This window comes from Sminthopsis crassicaudata, chromosome 2, assembly GCF_048593235.1.
Source record: "Sminthopsis crassicaudata isolate SCR6 chromosome 2, ASM4859323v1, whole genome shotgun sequence".
In the NCBI taxonomy this organism is placed as follows: Eukaryota; Metazoa; Chordata; class Mammalia; order Dasyuromorphia; family Dasyuridae; genus Sminthopsis; species Sminthopsis crassicaudata.
The window spans coordinates 295,556,145-295,577,048 of record NC_133618.1 but is presented as its reverse complement, the minus strand read 5'-3'; the positions used below and the strand labels follow the sequence as shown (position 1 = coordinate 295,577,048).

Below are 20,904 nucleotides of genomic sequence, written 5' to 3'. Positions count from 1 at the left end.
CTAGAATACTGAAATACTGATTCTTAAATAAAATCTAATATTAATGAATTCTAAATACTAATTCTTAACATTTTTTATTTTCTACTTCACAAATGTAGCCGAAGCCTGACACGACCCAGCTAGCTGTTTGGAGTGCTTCAGTTTTCATGGCTCTATTCTCTCTAAAAGTTTAAAGGTGGGATGAGGGGAAAAGGCCAAGGAGTTAGATTGTTGATTCATACTTTTCATATGTCTTGCACCTGGTGCTCTCTACACCATCATTTAGTTCATTGGTACCCTACAGCTCCATTTTCTGAAACCCCTTTGGAATGGCTCTGTGGTCTTCTTTTCAATCTCTGGTATCACTCCCAGCTTTGAAACACTGATTTTAGGTCTTCTGCTAGCAAGAAATTAAACAATACTTGAAATTGCTACGTTGCTGTTACCCCCAAGTGTAGCTTTTTTCCTCAGGTGATGCATGGATGTAGTGTTGTGTTGGAATATGACAATGAGATTACTTTAAAGCTTTCAATCAGGAGAATTGATACATTATATTTCAAACATAGAAATACTTTTCTCTTTTAAGTTAAACATATAGGTATTGATTACTTTTGAGATTTAGTGAAATCTTCTTTTAATCCATGCTATCTTTAGGAGCTCAACAAAGGCAGTTGTTTTCCCGACTGCAAATTGACCCAGTAGTGGAGGAAACTTTACAAATGAGTCCAGGTTGGTAATGGTTTTAAATTTCCTTTGTGGTACTGTAGTTTTCAGATGGTGGTGTGTGCTTTCTTTTGTGTGTATGCATGTGTTGTCTTAGAGTCTGGGTTTTTTACCTTTTCTTAAAGCCTAGGATATTTAAAATTGGGTGTTTTTATATGTTTTGTCCCTGCTTCCATGACAGGTTGCTACATTTATAGAAAAATGGCATTTAAATGCAGATTCTTTAGCCAGTTGATGTCCTGCTAATGATTAGACCTGTTTTACAGTGCAGTATGGTTATTGTGACAACCTTTGTTTGATTATATTGAAGAATATGTCTGTTCCTCACTAGGTTCCTTTCCTATCTTTTGTTTACTTTTGTGGGCATCCTCTAACCCTTTTTAGTTTGACATGTGAAATAGAGTGAAGTTATTCCCATCATTAAGAAGCATTAAGTTTGAAGTGGCAAGTGGCACTGCAAAATGGATGAAACAGATCTGTGTTGTCTAAGAGCTTGGTGTCTTAGGGCAATATTGTATAGCAATCAACTCTAGACAATAATAGGCCTACTAACTAACCCACCCAGGTTTTCCAAAGAGATTTTATATCTTTAAATTATCAATTACTGCTAGTAAAACATTTTAGAATTCTCAATTAGCACTTAAAAAGATCATGAAAGGAGGAGTAGTAACCTTGTCTCTACAGGACGAATCAGCATCCATAGGAAGAGTGATTGGCATTTTTACACCTCAGGTTATATATGCTGTGAATAGACTTTTATGTAAGAGATGCCTAATACTCCTTTAAAGTTGTATTAGATATATTTAAGAATAATTATATGTTTGTGGCCAATTTTCTTGGGTCAGATTACTATGACATGGAATCCATGGTCCATGCAGACACAAGATCGTTCATCCTGAAGAAACCAAAGCTGTCAGAAGAATTGGTAGCGACTCCAAACCAGGACTCTGGATTAAAGACTGCAGATACACTTCGGGTTCTTTCAGGACGGCTCATACAAACACGGTAACTTCTTTTTCTTATTAAAAGAAAGACATTTGGGTGAAGCCTTTCCTGATCTTCCAGCAGCTTCTGCAATCTATGAATTCCTCCTTGCTTTTATTTTGTATATGTACTTAGGTTGGTTATGCGTGTTTTCTTTCCTATTAGGACATAAAGTCACCACATTGCTAATGGCTTCAGATTTCCTTCATCTTCATTGTATTAGTTATTTATGTAACTTATGTTTTTATGTAGTGCAGGTTGTTTCCCCCCATTAGACTGTCTAATCATTGAAGGTGGGGACAATTAAGGTAGAAGGTATTTCTTTGTATACTCGGGACTTAAGCAAATAACTGGTGCATTTTAAGCATTTACTATTAATGGTAGACAAAACATGATGACAAATTTTGATTATGCTAACAATATTGTACCTTTTAATCACTTTACTAAATAGATATTCATTGAAAGAAGATTTAGCTAGTCATTTCTTGTTGGTAGCATTCCCAGCAAATGAGTGATAGATTTTTTTTCTGAAGAGTACTTACAGTAGAAATTCTTAATTACTTTTAAAAATTGTATTCATATTTTCCTCCTGTGGCATTTTCTATTTGGCAGAGATCTTGTACAACCAGATAAACCTGCAAGTCCCAAGTTTATAGTGACGCTGGATGGTGTCCCCAGCCCTCCAGGATACATGTCGGATCAAGAGGAGGAGGACATATGTTTTGAAGGAATGAAACCAATAAACCAAACTGCATCCACAATCAAGGGATTAAAAGGCCTTCGCCCACAGCAGTCACAGTTGATGAGCAGGCAGCTTGATGACCCTGATGGTAGTTTTTCAAATGGTGTGTCTGGTATTCACATCATCCTTTTATATTGGAAAGTTTCCCCTATGAAGAAAACCTTTCAATTAAAATATTCTCTTGTATGTACAAAGATTATCCTTTCACTCTTCGCCAGAAGGGTGATTTATGGAAAAATATGGATTTTTATTTTTTTTTTATTTATTTTTTTTTTCATTTTACTTTGGATAAAAGACTGCAACATCTACTATGAAAAAGGAAAAGAGGCATAAAATCCAAATATACTACTAATGTTTTGAATGTTAAACTAGAATAGTCTGCCATTCTGCCATACCTTTTGAAGTCTGAAAGATTCTTCTTAGTATTTTTATTTTTTTTTAAATTTAAGAAACTTGTCAGTCTCCCTGGTATTTAAAAAATTGACTTAGCTGCTACTTGTAGTAGTGAAATTTCTTGTGTTTAAAAAAAAGTTTAGAACACTAATTCTGTTAGGAAACTAGCACTTATGAAGTGTCAGAAAAGATATGGTCTGTAAAAACTTTCATGCAGTAATAGCTGGATTGTGATTTTTTCTGGTCCATTCCCTTGCTTTTAGGTAGGTGAATGTTTATCATAATTTAACTTGCTCTCTAATCGAGTATATTTAGTAACAAGAACTTGACTATTAAAAGTTTCCATTCTGACTAGAGAGAATGATAGTTAAGCTCTCCAAACCTCTTAAAGGTTTACAAATAATCCTGTGATAGCTAAATAACTTCTTAATCTTGAAAATAACTAAGATTTTAAAAGTTGTGGATTGGAGGACTTAACTAAAAAGGGAACTACTTCTTAATATGTATATCAAATGAGCTCCCAAAACTGCAAAATTATAATTGGCTGTTGTTGGAAGTAGTGTTTGTCTCCCCGAGGGCCTCCTTCCCTGCCTCATTAGAGTTATAGGTCTTTTAGTGAATGGTGGGTGACTATTTGTTAAATATAGTAGATAGTCAATTCAGAGGATGACCTCTGAGGTCTTTTCTAACTCTTAAAATCTTGTGAATTTAGATCATGGAACTCTGTATTTAAGTGAAGCAATTTATTGTGGCTTTTAGTTGATACATCTTAGGATATCTTCTCTGATTCCATTTTGAAATCATGATTAGACTGTTAGTAATTGCCATGGATGGTAAAGTAAATCAAAAGTCCACTAGCAGGAATTTTCTTATAAAAATGAAAGGCAGCATTATCTAAATGTGAAGCCTCTTACAGTCAAAAGTACAGTACTAAGATTTGTGAAAGGTTTAGTATTTTCTTGACTGCGTTAGGCTTAGGCTGAAATAGAAAAGATACTTTTTGTCATATGCTATTTCTGAAAAGTTCTTAAATCTTTTAAATATAGATGTAGATTTTATACTGTTTTTTCAGGAAACATTCTGCTATATTGAAAGAAGCATAGCAATTTAATGTGTATGTATGAAAAGTCTAATGAAGGTGTTTAAATATAAGCCATTATAATATAGATGAGTGTTAAAGATGTGGGACTCCCAACCCCTCTTTTTTAAGCACAACTCTTTATTTTCCAGCTGTGTGGTTTCTTTAGGACAGCTCACTCTTCTGTCATCATAGATGCTACTGCATCAGTCAGTATTTCTTTTGTAACTCCTCATGAATAGGAGGGCATTACAGAGTTCCCTGCCATAGTATACTAAAAATTATTTGGGGCCTTTTGTTTGTCGTTGTCATTTCTGGATGTGTGATATTCCTACCTCCTCTCTCCTTATTACAAAGAAATACGTCTTGCAGTATTACATAGAAAAAGTTAAGCAAAGCCAACAGATAGCATGCTTGAGAGCTTGTATTGCTAATCTGCTCTTTTAATCCCCTTTACCAGTAAAAAGGGGTGGTGCATTTCCTCTTTTTTGTTCTTAAGGTCATTTCATAATATTTTGATTTTCATCTCTGCCTCCCAGGGCTCAGATAGACTTGTTCCAAATGTTGAGAGGAGAAATTCTTTGTATCACTCTTGTTTCATGCAGTTAGGTCTAGGGGTCTTTTTCTCCCAGAGGTGCAAGTCTGTGGAACACTAACAATGTGATTTTGATATCACCTGTTAGGCCTAGGGTGGTCTTCTCCCAGGCGTGCAAGTCTCTGTGACCACTAACAATGTATTTTGATATGTTGTAAAGATGATGCATGTTTTGGGGTAGAAGTGAGAACATAAAATAGTAATGGTTTTATAACACTTATGTGGTGAGATTTGCACTGTATTCTTTAGTGTGACTGATAGAACTTGGGTTTTCTGTAACATTGAGTAACTATAGTGTATAGTCTATGTAAATCTTATAACACTTATGTGGTGAGATTTGCACTGTATTCTTTAGTGTGACTGATAGAACTTGGGTTTTCTGTAACATTGAGTAACTATAGTGTATAGTCTATGTAAATCTTAAAGATATGTTCTAAATGATCTATGCAGTTCGTTATGCCTCCTTCCCCACTTTTTCAGGGTTGCATTTAACAACTTAGGAACTTTGGATGGCCATTATACTCTTGGTTTCTCAGGTGCCAGATATGTATTTCCTTAGAATCTCTTCTTACAAGATGTTATTACCAGAATTGGTGTGTATTCGTGGCATTTAAAAAATCCATAATTAACAAAATACTTGTTGAATCTTCTTCCTTTCATAGTTGAGATGAGTGAATTGAGTATCACACAGAAACCAGAGAAACTACCAGAGCGCTGCAAGTACTGGCCTGCCTGCAAAAATGGGGATGAATGTGCTTATCACCATCCAACTTCGTCCTGCAAGTAAGTTGTACAAAACCAATTCATTCTCTTTTCTTCCTCCGTCCCTGACTGAGATACTGTTTAATGTGGGGGGATCAAATTTTAGTTATGCAGTGATATGTCTCAGGCCTCATGTGGAAGATGATAAATTTTGAGAAGCGTAATAACCAATGTTTAAATATGGTAAAAAATACACAGATGTCTGGCTTAGTTCTTCAAAAGATGTTATTTTGGTAAGGTCAGTAATTGCCACAGTCTATGTGTATCTTGTATTCAAGTGGAAAAATTTTTAAGGCACTGAAATTTTTCTTTAAGCACTTAATAATAACTTAAGGTCCTTATTAATAACAATTGACTTTATTGGATAAAATAATGAGGAAACAGTGGTGGCCTGTTGAAGCTTACATTATTAGCTTGGTTCAATGGAACAAACTTACTGAGAATCTTTTAATAGACTTTTTTTTAGGGTTCTGAAGTTTGGAATATTTCCTAATTTTGGTGTATTCCCTACTTTAGCAAACCTGATATATGGAAGTTTAGATATACAAAAAAGCAATTTTTGCTTTATAGATTCAATATGGTGATTTTTTTATTAGAAAATTCTCCAATTCAGTTTTTTTTTCTTTAAATGCCTTTTATAACTTTCATGATAGACCATCATACTATTATGCCTTACTTTATGGTAACAGATCTTTATTCTTTTGGATTTTTTTATATTTTACTTTATAGTTGACTTTTTTTTTTTTCTGTCCCTCTCAAATCCATCCTCTAAAAAAAAAAAAAAAAAGAAAGAAAGAAAGAAAGAAAGAGGTGTTCATTGTCAAGCAAAACGAGGAACATACATTTACCCTGTCCAAAAGAAACAACATCTGATTTTGCCTTGAGTCCATTGTGTCTCAATCAAGAGTGCTGGTAGAATGCTTCAGCATTGCTCTTCTGGAATTATGATTGGTCATTTCATTGATCCTATTTCTTAAGTCTTTCAAAAGACATTTGTTTTCAGTGTTTTTATTGTATGTGTTTTTCTTAGGGCATAACTATTCTTTTTGTGCTAGATTGCTTTGAGAAAGTAGTATAAGGACTTGTTGAAATGGTAATGTAAAGGTTCCTAGCTGGACCCTAGTCCCTGACAAGACTGAAGGGAAAATACTAGCAAGTTCTTAATCCTTAATCCTTCCTTCCTTCTTCCTTCCTTCCTTCCTTCTCTTTCCCTCTCTTTCTCTCTCTTTCTTTTCTCTTTCTCTCTTTCTCTCTCTCTCTCTCTTTCTCTCTCTCTCTCTCTCTCTCTCTCTCTCTCTCTCTCTCTCTCTCTCTCTCTCTCTCTCTCTCTCTCTCTCTCTCTCTCTCTTTTTTTTTTTTCTGGGATAATTGGAATTAAGTGATTTGCCCAGGGTCACACAGCCAGCTTCATTTTATGCTTCAAGGTACTTTTGAGAAGGACAGATCAGGTGGCTGGTATTTATCCCAATCCTCCAATAAACCGGGCCCAAAAGCCAGCAGGAACCTAGACTTTTGCCTATTGGAGCCATAATAGGGGATAGGCTCTGGGCCCTAAGAGACTCTCAGAGAGGACAAAATCTTGCAATTCTTTCAAAGCCGTAGTGGGGAACAGAACCTGTTCCAGATGGGCAAGTGCCTAAGGCACTTAGTGAGGTTGGATGGTAGGCTTTTTTGTCATGGACCCCTTTGGTAGTCTGATAATTAATGTACCCTTTCCTAGAAAACTTTTCAAATGCCTAAAATAAAATACATAAGATGACAAAAGAAATTAAGTAATGAAATTAAGCAAGTACCTAGACCCCCTGGTGGTCTAGGAGAAGAAATAGTGTATCACTAGGCGACCCTGTACCTGGCCTATGTTTAGTCTCAGGCCTGATAGGGCCACACATGGGATTGGAGCCATCTCCTATTAGTGATTGCTGAAGGAGAAGATAACAGAGAAGAGGCCAAATCCAGTTTCCCTATTGGGCCACCAGGAGATGGAGGCTCCAACTAAGGGTTGTGGCAGAAGAGATGTCACAGGCAATGGCATTCAACTTGGCAATTACTATGGGTAAAATGTGTCAACTACACCCAAAAGTATGAGAAGGGAGGTGGAGCCTGAATTTTTCATGAAATCTCATTCCAGGAACTCTTGAGGCTGGAGGTGAGTAAAGGAAGAAAACTGAACATAATGAAGAAATATTAAAACCTGGAAATACTTGTATGAACCAGTGCGAAGTGAAGTAAACAGAATTAGGAGAACAATTTGTATAGTAACAATAGTGTAAAGATAAACAACTTTGAAAGATTTAAGATTCTGATCAATCTAGCGAGTAAAGCACAATTCCGGAGGTTATGATGAAACGCGCTACATATCTCCATATAGAGTCTGATGAACTCAGAGTGCAGAAGAAAGAGAGACAGGATTATTTTCATAACTGAAAATAATCAAATTGAATTTTTAAAAAGAAGGAAAAAACCCAATGTGATAAGCCCAGAAGTGATAATGGAGCTTTAAAATAAAAAAAGACTGTCTTGGCCAGTGACCCTAAAATTTGGAAGAAATGAAGCAAGAGATTTAAAAATGAATTCAGGAATATTGAAGAAAAAGTGAGGAGAAATAATAGCTTAGAATATAAGATGAAAAATAATCTCAGGTGATGGACTTTGTAAAAATAATATAACATAGAATTCACTGATTCAGTGAGATGAGACGTATCAGAACAAAGTTAAAAGACTGAGAAATGAGAACATCTAAGATAATAAAAAATAATTGATATAGAAAATAGCTTGAGGAAAGAAAATTTAATAATTACCTAAAGTTAAAAGACTGAAAAATGATAACATCTGAAATACTATGAAAATAATTGAACTAGAAAATTGCCTAACTCTTTGAAAATCATGACCAAACTGTAAAAACCTGCATTATTTCAGGAAATCATGAAACTGTCCAGATCTCTCAGAACTAAAGTGCAAACTTAAAAAAGCCACTTCCCTAAAAAGCAAATTGAAAACATTATAAAAGTCATAGCCAAGATCAAGAGTTCCCAGGTCAAAAAGAAAACAGCATTAACATTCATATGGGAATATCTTTATGCTTTGCTAGTATTTTCCATTGATTCTCTTTCATGAGTTGATTTATAGGCATATTATATAGGACTTAAAAAGTTATTATATTTAAAGAGACATATGTTTGTACCTAATTTTTTTTTAAAAAGTCACATTGAAAACTTGAAGAAAACTATGACTTTGTTACATCTTTTCAGAAATGTAATATGTTTTTAGAACACCTATCACAAATTATTAGAAGACATTCCTTTCAAATTCTTTAAACAAATGCAGTACAAATGAAATGGACCCAAAAGAAGGGGTTGAAGTTGATGAATAACTATTATATTGTCTTGGTTATATAGAAATGCTATTTTGAAAGTTGCTGATAATTCCAGAGGAGTTTGCTAGTAGCAGTGAAGAAGCAGCTTTTATGACAGATAAGAAAACTGATCAGGAATAAGGTTGCTTTGCCTTTATTTCAGTAATTTTTACAGAATGACATTTGAGAATCTTTTATGTGTAGTTGCCCATCATTCTACTTTTATAAGTAAAGCAAGAATGAAATTTTTGTTGTTGTTGTTGTTTTGTTTTGTTTTCTTAGGTTATTATTATATGCAATTCTTTAGACAAAAGACTATACTATCTTCATTTGTCTACAGCAGGGATCAACTATATGTATATCCTGACTGCTTTTGTACATCCTATAAATTATGAATGGTTTTTGTACTTTCAATTACAATAAAACTATATTTAGAAACATACTATTCTTAGCTCACTTACCTTATAAAAACAGGCCATGGCCAGGTATGCTTTTCCTCTCCCTGATTTATAGCATAGAATAATTATTAAAACCAGAGTCAGGATTAGTGGATAGGCAACTCTTGGGAACATATTTTAATATTTATCTTTGCATATGTACAATGTATTATAGTGATGTAAAAACCTTTGCTTTGATTTGTAACTTTTTGTGGTTTTGAATTTAATGAATTAGGAAAATTAATTTTCCAACAAATAATATAACGTTTGAATACATTTTGGCAAGTTTTGCCTAGGACATAATTACAATCTTGTTTTGATTTTTTTTTTTTTTTTTTTTTTGTCATGACCAGAATCTTCAAGAGAAGGCTAAGTTATTTTCAGGTTACCCAGTATACTGAGAAAAAAGAATATGTAGTACATTTTAAAAAGTTGTTTGTTTGTTTGTTTGTTTTTTAAGATTAAAATAAAATTTTGATGCTTTTCGGTAAGGTAAGGGAGGAAGAAATTAGATCATGTGATTTTATTGGTGGAGGGAATTCTTCCCAGAAAGGAAAAATTCTTGTAGATCAGTACTTGCTTTGCAGGGTAGAACCTTAGAGAGTTGCCTAGGGCATTGAGAGATTAAGTGACTTCCTCCTGGGTTACTTAGTAACATAGGGGTCAGAGGCAGGATCTAGGTTTTCTTGGCTCCCCTTGGGGGTCTATCCACTATGTTGTTTGGTAAAGTTCACATCAGTTATCTAGAAGATTCAGATTATTTGGATATTAATTGATTCCAAGCAAATAAAATTACTCTCCTTAAAATATCAAGCTTTTAAAAATATACAAGCAATATGCAAAGAAATAGGCCTTGTATCTTGTATTTAAATGTTGCTTCATTTATTGTTTGTGTTCATGTGTTTCTCCAGAAAAAATAATAGGCCCCCTTCAAAGGAACTTTTAACAATATACAAAGAGATGTTTAGATTGAATAATATTCATTTCTTTTTTTTCCAGAGCCTTTCCCAATTGTAAATTTGCTGAAAAATGCTTGTTTATTCATCCAAACTGTAAATATGATGCAAAATGTACTAAACCAGATTGTCCCTACACTCATGCCAGTAGACGAATCCCAGTGCTGCCTCCCAAACCAGGTGAGTCAGTTTTGCAAGTTGACATTTGGAATTTCTGTATGGGCAGTTTTTTGAGATATTACAGTATTTGGCTTAGGTTTTATTTTGAGTCTGAAAGTTTTTTATAGATAGAGTCACAACTCAATAACTTGGTGGCTTCATTAATTGTATGCATTCACATACTTGTTTAAAGGAAATATAAGGAGAGTTTTCTTCCATTTTTATATAGTAGTAGATTCTGATTAACTTAATTCATTGATAATAATGCTCTGCCATCTAAGAAATGCTTAATGGTTATGTATTTAAAAGGGACCAATTCAGTCAGCTTTGGAAGAACAAATTGGGGTAATCTGTTCTAGATCATTTTAAAGTCCAAAAATTCTTAATTTTTAGAAACTTAGCACTTGTTTTGGGGATTAAAGGTTCATTTTAATTTTTTAAAATCCATTTCAAAAATTGAGTTAATTATAAATTTCATTAATCCCTCCTAAAATTTTTTTAATTAACAGCACCAACACCAACACCAACATCTTCCAGTAGTCAGCTTTGTCGTTACTTCCCTGCTTGTAAGAAAATGGAATGTCCCTTCTATCATCCAAAAGTAAGCTTTTGAGATAATTTTTCTTTAAAAAAATTATTCATTTTAGAAAAAGAATTATTTAGAAAATTTTGAAATCTCAATTTTGAGACATTCAAAGATGAATAAAGGTTAACACCTTGAGTTGCTTCTAATAAGTGTTTTCATTTGAAAGTTCTATAAAGCTCTTCTGTTTTTGCATTAAGTATTATGCATAAAATTTAATATTTTCTTGGCCAGACTTTTTAGCTCTTAAACATTTTCTTTGCTCTTTGAATGTGACATGGCCAAATCTTTTAATGTGGGGAGGTTAAAATTAGATGTATATTTGCTTTTTGGGATTCTCTTATTTACTGATACATCATTGCACTGAGAATAAGTCTCTCTGTCATCAGAAGTAAAGATAGTCATGTAAATAAATTAGAGAAAATTTACCACATATTTGCAAACTGTGGCGTTGATACCTCTTCCAGGGCTCTTAGTTGAGATTAGGAACTCTTTTATAAGAAACAGTTTGGGTTTTGGAGACTTCAGAGATAATGGGATTTGCTTTATAGCTTTTAATAATAAATTATGACCATAGTGTGGTCACTATGTTTTCGTCATTTAACTCATTCATCTCCCCAAGTCCAGTAGTTTATATCTGTCTATGCCTGGCTAATATCCTACTTAACTATTGATTTGCAAACCACTAGGATTTATTGCTTCAGGAAAAATGTATTTAAAAAGACAATGATCCTTCAATACATTATCATTTTAATGAGTAGACTGATTTGGCAGTACTTGGTGGGAATTGAATAAATAAGACAGACAGAATGAGTTTTAGATGTGACCTCTTTTTTAGTAAAATTTTCTTGTCATCTATTTCATTGTTCTCTATGCCTGAGGAAAAGCATTCCTCAACCTAGGAAAGAGCCAAGAGGTAGAATTCATCTCTTATAGTAATATTCCCTATAAACATTAATGCAATTCATGAAATTAGGGGAAAATAAAAAATATATAGCTACATAAATTTGTACTATAAAAACTCAAAATTAGAAGGAAATGGTGAAATATGTGGATCAAATACAGTTTTCTGTGACTGACTGATTCCTAAAAGGTTGATGACAAGGTTGGGAGTACCTCCTGTAGTAGGTCTACATAGCACAAATCCATTATTGTTAGTTATTGGCCGGAGTGGTATGAGGGTAGAGATCTTACGGTGTTGTTACATTTGGATTTGGTCAAAGTAATACTGGTTGGGCAATATGCCTTTATAGCCAAGATGGTAATGATAACAACTGGTTCACATAAGTTTTAGTTTTCTTTCATCCCTCACTAAACAATTTTATATTTAGATACCTTCTCAGTTTCTTTTTAAAATGGAAGATTATAGATTAGTTTAGATTAGATTTAGAAGTTTAGATGATCTCTAAAGGGTTCCTTCTAGGTCTAAACCATTATCAGTTTACAATTTGGACTAACAGATAAGTCTGCCTGAAGGATATTTAATTTACCAACAAGTTACAAATAGTTCTAAATTTTATTTTTTGTTTTGAAAGTAAAGGATGTGACTGACCAAAAAAGTTAACATACAAATATATAAGATTTTCCATAATAGAAAATTTTTGTTTTGTTGTAGGATTGACAAATCTAGCCCTTCAATTAAGCAAGGATTTATTAAATACTTACTTTGTACTAGGCATAAGATGAAGTGTTTTTTAAAGTCTTTTCTGTTATAAATGAGGAATGGAAAGTATGAGACAACAAGTTAAAATGAAAGCCATTGATTCCTATCCCTAATATTTGATTACTTTGCTTAAGCTCTCTGATATGGGCAAAGATGAGAATTTTATGGGCCAGATCTTTTCATATTAAATTTTTACATTTTGACAAAGCCAATTTAAAAAAAACAAAACAAAAAAAAAAAAACTTTGTTTTTTAGCACTGTAGGTTTAACACTCAGTGTACGAGACCTGACTGCACATTTTACCATCCAGCAATTACTGTGCCACCACGTCATGCCTTGAAATGGACTCGACCTCAAACCAGGTAAAATCAAAATGACAATCTTCAGAGGGACAAAAAGAATATAGTGTAAAGAGGGCTGGACTAAGTCAAGAGAACTATCAATTTTCTCTTTAACTTTTCTGTTTAACTTGATTTTCTAATTTCTAAAATGAAAGGGCTAGATTGAATTAAAAAAGCATTTTCTAAGTGATCATCATTAGGTGATCTTTGAGTTCTCTAAGAACTCAATAACTGATATGCATTTAAATTGGTGTTAAGAGAATAAAAGACAGAAAAAGATGCTTCTCTTATGCTACTTACTGAAGTTACAGGAAGGCACATTTAGTAGTTAGGCTTCATGTAAGGAAAAGCTTTATCCATTGGCTTGGAGAGGCTGTGTTTTCTCTTCACTAGAATAAACCCTGGATGACTACTTGATGGTATGGTATGGTATTATTTGGGTATGGATTTGATTTAGATGTTCTCTGGGTCACTTTTTTTTTTTTTTTAAACTATTCCAGCAAAAAGTTTTATTGATCTCCCTTCTTCCCCCACAACTGGTTGGCAGTATTTGATTCAAACAATTCCTAATGATTGTGAGCCCCAGGTGCAGCAGTATTATCAAGGATTCTGGGCTCTTGCTCTTTTTGAGTAACTTAAGAGTCAAGAGTTTTCTAAATAAATCCCTTCATTATTCTAATTAGAAACCTGAATAATTTCCTTTTTTTTTTTTTTTTTTTGTTGTTGTTGTTGTTGTTGTTGTTTGTTTTTAGTTTTAAGAATTTGTTAAATGCCTATTACTGAGGAGGCACATTTTGAATTGTTTATGAATAACTTCTAAATTTTGTCAAGAAGAAATAAAACAAAATCAGTCGTTATCCTGCTTATTTAAAGCTCGATGTTTTGCTGCTATCATCTTTGATCCCTATGATATATGCCTTAAAAATTGAGTAAGCTGTGGTTTGATCAGACTTGAAAAGCAATATTTGGTTTACATCAGATTCCTTAAAGGAAAATGGTAAAATTATGTAAGAACACAGTAATAATTTGTGTTTTTGTTTTTTTAGTGAATGACAACCAGACATTGTAGCTAGAAGATCATGGATTTTAAAAGCTCCCATCTTTGAACTCTACTGGTGAAAGACATTCTACAAATTTATCAGATCTTTTGAACTTGGAATATATTGTTTTCATAATATGAAGTTTGTTGCCTATTTGAAGTGTCTAATTTTTCAAATTTGTAAGTTTTATTAAGTGGTTTTAACATGGGTTTTTTACTATGAAGAGAAGTCAGTGTGTAAGGAAAAAAACTTACTTTAAATTCCATTAAAACATTTTGAGGCATGGTTTGTATCCTGCTACTTTGAGTCCCAGTGTTTATAAAATTAGAATTCTGAGTGTGGTATCTAAAGTAATTAAAAGTCTGATTGTATCATTTTTATGAGGCCTATATTAGTGCTGTGTATATAAATACAGTTGCCCTAACCAGTTTGAAATGAGCCAGGGTAATTCTAAGAATAAAAATAGTGTTGGGTGAACCATCAAGTGATTTCCTCTCCCTTCCTCTCCCCACTCCCGATTTTAAAAGCATGGAAACAGATGCAGACCTTGCAGTTTAAACACAACCTTATTGCTTTGGAAGCTGTTTTGGGCTTTGTAAGTCAGATGGGATCTACTTGCCCAAGTTTTTTTCCATAGCAAAGCTGCTATAAAAGAATAGAAAGGAAGGCTGTTTGTTTTTTTTAGTAAAACATTTAGAATGGTAACTGCAAAAATTGTGTACAATGTGCAATTCTTTAAAATGTTTTCATTTACTATTAAGTTACATATGCTTTTTTCAGTAAATCTTTTGGGGAATGACATTTTCACAAAAAATATACAAAAGAATTTTTACAAGTATATACACAGGATATCATAAAACAGTTGCTACACAAATTAAACTCTGCTTTAACAAATATATAGCTATACATACATCTTCACATTATGAAAATTTAACACACCAGGAAATTATAATTGTTGAACAGCATAATTTTTTTTTTAATAAAGCAGATCTAAATTATATATTTTTAAATTACAGAATTATAAAGTCAAGGATTAAATGCCCAGATAAATAAGAGTAATACATTTAAAGATACCCTCACCTGTTTAATATGACTATGTCTTTGGGCCCATTTAACATAGAAAAGGAAAGAAAAAAAGCTCCATTTGATTAAAAGCAAAGTTTGTCATACATACTTCAGAATAAAACAATGCAAAATTGGCTTTAAAGAACATTCCTTATTTAGTTGAAGTAGAGATGGAAACATTGATTTTTTTCAAACACAATTATGAATAGAAGGCAAGGAGCTAACTTAAAAGGTTAAAATTTTCCTCCTTAAACAAAATATATATATTAAATCAATCTAATTTTCCAGCTATTGAGCTGTTTACATAAGATAAGATAGATACTGGCTTGGTGCATCCTATAGAGAATGAACAATAGAAGAGTCTCCTTTAGAAACTTCCTTATTTCACAAAATGGATAAAGCTAGAATTGCTACACTGATTCTAAAGGCATGGTTTAATGATTTTAAAGGAGAAGCAGGCTAAAAATGCATTTTTTGTGCAGTTTTTACAGCACCACCTCCTCCACCTCTCCTCAAAGTACAAAGCTGTTTGGTTTAGGGGAAAAGATACTTCCCTCACATTCTTATTAATCTAAACTTAAACTTAATGACAGAAACAAGGCCTTTTCTCACCCCCCAAAAAATGTTTATAAAGTAAAATGAATAAACATATTTGGTTCAAATGGCTAAATTTTCCATTTAGGAAAAATGAGACTATAATAGGATTATTTCCACTCATATTTAAACAACAACAAAAACCAAACAGGTTAACAGTTGTTGGAACTTATCTGGGGAGAAAAATCATACTAATATGTGGGAAATTGATTGTCGAAATATAACATTTTGCCACTTACATAAAAAATATAACTGCTTTGTTCTTTTAACTACAGTTTCTATGACATAAGAAATCACACACAAAACGAATGCTGGGTAATTTTTAAAGTTTGATCCAGAATTAATAACAGAGGACCAAACAAGGGAGATGATTTTGGTCTTGACAATAATAGCACAGTGATTGGTACAAAGAGTGCATAGTAGGCTTTGGCATGCTTGTGTTTATAATTATAAACCCAGTGAAATTACAGGTAACAGGAAGTAATAGATTACAAATCAAGTTGATAAAATTAACCAAATCATGTCATGCACACAAAAATAATCTTCAGGATTTTAAAAACGAAACTGGAAAAGATGCTAATAAAATACGGCAGTATATACCCATATGATCTAACATTTTATCTTCCCCACAATTAATTTTTGAAAATAAAATTAGCAATATGGTTTTAAATTTTAACTAAAGAGGACTTGGATTAAGGCTGTCTAGTATCTGCCAAATTTTACGGATGTAAATTAAGAAGTCACCTAACCTGAATTTTCCAAAATAGCTCATTCCCAATAGAGACTTACTATATGCTGCCTGAGGGGGAAAATCTCCACTTTCTTTTCAGTGCAAATTTTAAAAAATGTCTGGGATACATAGAAGAAATTTGAGCATGCTACTCAGTACTGTCTTATATTGATTGACTTTATATGATACTTTGCCAAATAAATTCTTGTTAAAATTCATCATTTAGAAAAAATCAAGTGAAGATTTCAGTACTGCAGCTATGTTTCTTATCTAGTTTAAAAGTTAATTAAGATCTATTGTTTAAAAGCATTAAGTAGTTGGACAAAGTTTACTCCATAGTCTTAACATTTTACTATTGCTTAACTGGCATTATCACTAATTGGAAACACACTAGTTCTGTGCTGAATGTGAACGTTAAAAGTTTTTGAAATGAACTGTCTCACTGAGCAGCTTAGGAGAGGTTTCTTTTCACTACTTCTTGGGTGTTGTAGTGCTATATTATTAGGGAAATTTGTTAAGTGAGAATTGATTAAAAGATTAAGAAAATGAATGAATCCTAAAACTAGTTTTATCCAGAATTTGGGAGAATCCAATGATAAAATAAAGAATCTTAACATTATTTACCTCTGATGTTTTCACCTCAGAGAACAAAGATCTACATTTGACATAATTAAATTGTTCTCAGAATTCCACATACAGCAAATATTTGCATTGTTCATAAAGGCAAATGACTTGGTTTTTCTACATTGAGCTAATTTTGAAAGCAGTTAAATAACATCTGGATGCCACATTAAATTAAGCCACTGGGATATATCGATGTGTTTTTTGCAGCAGTTTAAAACATTGTACTCCAATGACTTAATGTAATAGTCTACATCCAAGTATCTATCTTAAGGACTGGAGGGAGAGGAGGAGCAGGGAAAAGGGAGAGCCAGCCCACAATAGATTTTTTAGGTATTTTAAATAGATGTTATAAGGATTTTCTAATTTGGGACTGGACTTTAATTTCATACATAAAATGGTACAAATTGTTTGTCCTTTAAAAGGCAATAGTGGAAAAATTTAAAGTATATCACTGATTTGTCTAAATTAGCCAGGTAGTAATTTTAATGTGCTCAATTTTGAAACAGATCCAACGTTCATTTGATTTAGTATTTTTTTTTTTTTTAAATCAATGGAAAAACCAATCTGTAGAAGATTGTGTGAATCTTCTCAATAGGGAAAAAAACAATTTTCCCTCACACTAAATTTATGCCAAGTATTTATCATAAACCAGTGAATTTATTTTACATTCATAATTTTTAAAAACAAAGTTGCTTTGTGAATAATATTTTACAAGTCCAACTAAAATAGTATTAGAGTCCCAAGATTGGAAGAAATGTCAGACATGCCATCTAAATCTTATCAAAACATAAATCATCATGGTTTTCAAATATGTTGCCTTCCAGTTAAGTTTTATTTCTGCCTAAAATTTCTATTGATTTAAAAATATTTCAATATGTTAGTATTATTTATACCACAAATAACGTGAGAATCATCACTCCAATTTTCTGTTTATTTAGAGTACTAAATGTTCTTTGTTCATATGGCTAATTTCTGAACCTCAGAAAAAAGTGATGAGAGCTCAAACATTTTGGGACTGTGATAATATATCATTTTAAAAATTTGATGTTGAAATCGCCAAAGGTGTATTCATAAAGCAGTAATTAAGAGTTACACTTTTCAGCATTCACAAAGTAAAACATCTGTTTCTATGTCATGGCAAAAATCAAATTACTAATGGTCTATGAGAGCAGCTTCATGTGCATTAGTAAGCATTGATTTACTCATTGTGGATATGATAGTTCCAAATTTGCAATGACTTCAATTTTTATAAACTTAAGTTTTTAAAAAATTTTTTCTGGGAAAATTTATTGGATGTAAGCCATTGTCAGATTTTTAGTTTGCTACCAATTTGCTGAAATGAAGAAGTTACACTTTGAAATAATTTCATTTTCCTAAACAAAATAGATAGCATATAGTGTTTTACTAGGTAGTCTTTCAAAAATATTTTCTGCATGACTGACCATTTTTATCAGCATTCATTTTTAGATCAAAAAAAAACAAAACAATGCTTTTTGTTTTGTTTTGTTTTTGGGGAGGACAAGAATGGGAAAGAATAACTATAGCAAGGTTAAAGAAAATGAAACTAAAAAGTGAACAGGAATGGGCAAGGTAGTGGGAATATAAAGAATAAAGGTCTTTCACCTACCCTCCCCCCCCAAAAAAAAATTCCTGATTACACCATATACTGTACCTCACGGCTTTGCCAAATTGATTTTAAAAGCCCAGAAAAAAATTACTTTTGTTTAAAATAAAATCCTTGATCTTATGTGAAGATCACATTCAACTCTGTGATTTATCTGAATATTATTTTGAATTTCTGGCAGTGAACAGATTACCAACATGATTAGTACCACAGCATATATACTATATTAATCTTTCTGACACAGCATATATACTATATTAATCTTTCTGATAAGATTCTAGGCATTTCCCCAATTTGATTCATTTTGGAGTTAGCACCATTTCTTGATCATGCAAAGGCTTTTCTTTTTGTATTCTTGAATAATTTTATATAGTATCTTCCTAGCATTCCAGTCTCCTTCAGTGTGGCATATGTATGCATTTCCAGACAAATAAGCTGCAGTTTGAAATAAACACAAAAATAAGTTGTTAGAGGAAAAAAATGCAATTTGTTTAAGGTACTTAAAATTTGATGAAGTTTAATGAAGACACTTAAGTTCTGTGGGGTTCTAAAAGAATGTGAGCAATAACCACTTTTTAAATTGTTATGTTTGTACTATTAGCCAAATGGAGTCTATAAAGAAATTCTAGTCTTTCCTATCTTATTTTTCTTAAACATGAAATAATCATTCTACCTTCTTACAATGAATTATAATCTGTTTCACAGCACATTCTTTAAACTCAATTTTTGAAAGACACTCCTTTCATGTGTTACTTAGTAATTATTTTCCTGTAGTTTTTTTCATCTGATATTCTACCCTTCCTAATCCTTTTTTGAGAAGGGAAAAATACTGACCTGCAGTCATCTCCTCCAGCACTGACAACATGTCGATCCCCACTTGTAAACCGAATATTGGTTAAATGTGCAGAGTGACCTAAGAACCTTTTGTGTTTTGCCTGAATGGGGAGAAAAAGGAAAATCATGGTGAAAATGAATGAGACATCAGAAATTTCCTTTAGGAGACAAATTCATATGAAACAAAGACCTGCTAGAAAAGCTATCTAGAGTATTTTAAAGACCTTGATTCTCTGATAGGTCTTAGGTCTTAGATGTGGCTTAGTCCAAAGAGATTTACTTTAGTAGATATTTGGATATAGAAACAAATGCACTGTATGGTATTTAATAAGGCATAGGTTAAATTTGATTTTCCAGGCAAAGATGTCTTATTTTATGGGAAAAAAAAAAAGTCATCTTTCCTAGTATATGTGTGTTGAGAGCAAATTATACCCAGAAATGTGATAACCATCCTGTTTCAAAAAAAATGTGTCTTTAGGATAACTTAGAGTTGGTAACTATATGTATATAGATGGATAGATATAAATTTAGAAATAGACATTCCTGACAATCAAACATTTATTAACTATAATGCTGAGTTTTGGGGAATTGAATATGAATTCAATGAATGAAACAACCACTACTTGCAAGGAGTGTTTATGTTCTAATTTGGAATGAGAAACTAGCACTTAAATGTATGTGTGTGTTATGTGTGAGCATATGTACATATGCACACTCTACATATGTGTGCACACACATATAAACAAAATTCTTTAAAACTTGGTGTGCACACTAAAATTTAAAAGCTTTGTTTCTATTCATGGATGTGAAAGATACCCTAAAAAAATTGAAAATTTAGATTAATTTGCTAAGCATGTAGGGAGAAACTGAAATATTTCCAAATGAAAAAATATGGCCAACCCTTGGCTTCCTTAGACCTGAACTAGATATTTATGAATAGCCACCATGGAACATCTGCCTCCAAAACTGACCTTTCTCTCCTCAGTTGCCAACCTTTAGAGCTTCTCTCTCCATGTCATGTAAATAATTTTCTGAATGAAAAAATTTTATTTGGGTTCTAGGTAAGTGACACATAACTTGGAATACAATGCATTCTGAAGTTAGGGCTTTGCCTGCAACATTTTAAAATTTAAGAAAAAATTGCTTATTAAGTGAAAGGCATTGGGATAGAAGTTTTTTGGGTTTGTTTTTTAAAGGTTCTGACTTAAAGGGAATTAAGTCCAAATAATTTTTAAAAAAGTACTTGGGAGAACCAGTCCAATAAAACAAAACACTAAACCAAAATAAACACTTACAAATTTTTCTGGACATGGAAACTCAAATAGCTTGACCATGCCAAAGTCATCTCCAGTTACAAGGCTGATTCCTGAATGAGATACACAGGCACAATTGACATCAGCTTTCTCAGTATGTCTCGACCATATTCCAACTACTTCATCTCCTAGAATGCTGGGCAGGGAAAGGACAGGAAAAAAAGTCATTGTGTTCACTGGAAAATCCCAAAGTTACAGTTTGCTGAAAAAAAGCACATGTTTTAATATGTCTAGGATTTTAAACAAGATGTCTAAGGAAAACCCATAGAATATGCAACTAAAGGAGGAAGTCATTAGTAATAAACTATTAGGGAAATGTAAGGAAAGAACTAA

At 32.6% G+C, this 20,904-nt stretch overlaps 2 protein-coding genes across 13 annotated transcripts in view; one reads left to right on the top strand and one right to left on the bottom strand.

Moving 5' to 3' along the window:
- ZC3H14 (zinc finger CCCH-type containing 14) overlaps positions 1-14,070 on the top strand; it is a 46,513-nt gene extending 32,443 nt beyond the window's left edge. For 4 of the 11 annotated variants that reach the window (XM_074289788.1, XM_074289795.1, XM_074289787.1 and 1 more), the window contains 8 exons: positions 634-708; positions 1,548-1,707; positions 2,299-2,531; positions 5,157-5,277; positions 10,045-10,181; positions 10,670-10,761; positions 12,662-12,768; positions 13,794-14,070. In XM_074289788.1, coding sequence (XP_074145889.1) covers positions 634-708; positions 1,548-1,707; positions 2,299-2,531; positions 5,157-5,277; positions 10,045-10,181; positions 10,670-10,761; positions 12,662-12,768; positions 13,794-13,800 — 932 coding nt within the window. In that variant the 3' untranslated portion in view covers positions 13,801-14,070. The remainder of the gene's footprint in view (positions 1-633; positions 709-1,547; positions 1,708-2,298; positions 2,532-5,156; positions 5,278-10,044; positions 10,182-10,669; positions 10,762-12,661; positions 12,769-13,793) is intronic. The other 7 variants (XM_074289790.1, XM_074289789.1, XM_074289797.1 and 4 more) reach the window with 3 other exon arrangements.
- A 448-nt stretch (positions 14,071-14,518) lies between these two features.
- The window catches only part of EML5 (EMAP like 5), a 212,495-nt gene continuing 206,109 nt past the window's right edge, over positions 14,519-20,904 (bottom strand). Inside the window, exons 40-42 of one of the 2 annotated variants that reach the window (XM_074289783.1) lie at positions 20,554-20,707; positions 19,259-19,359; positions 14,519-18,859 (exon numbers count right to left, since the gene is read on the bottom strand). In XM_074289783.1, the coding sequence (XP_074145884.1) occupies positions 18,823-18,859; positions 19,259-19,359; positions 20,554-20,707 (292 nt within the window). In that variant the 3' untranslated portion in view covers positions 14,519-18,822. Of the gene's footprint in view, positions 19,360-20,553; positions 20,708-20,904 lie in introns of both variants that reach the window. The other variant, XM_074289782.1, reaches the window with a different exon arrangement.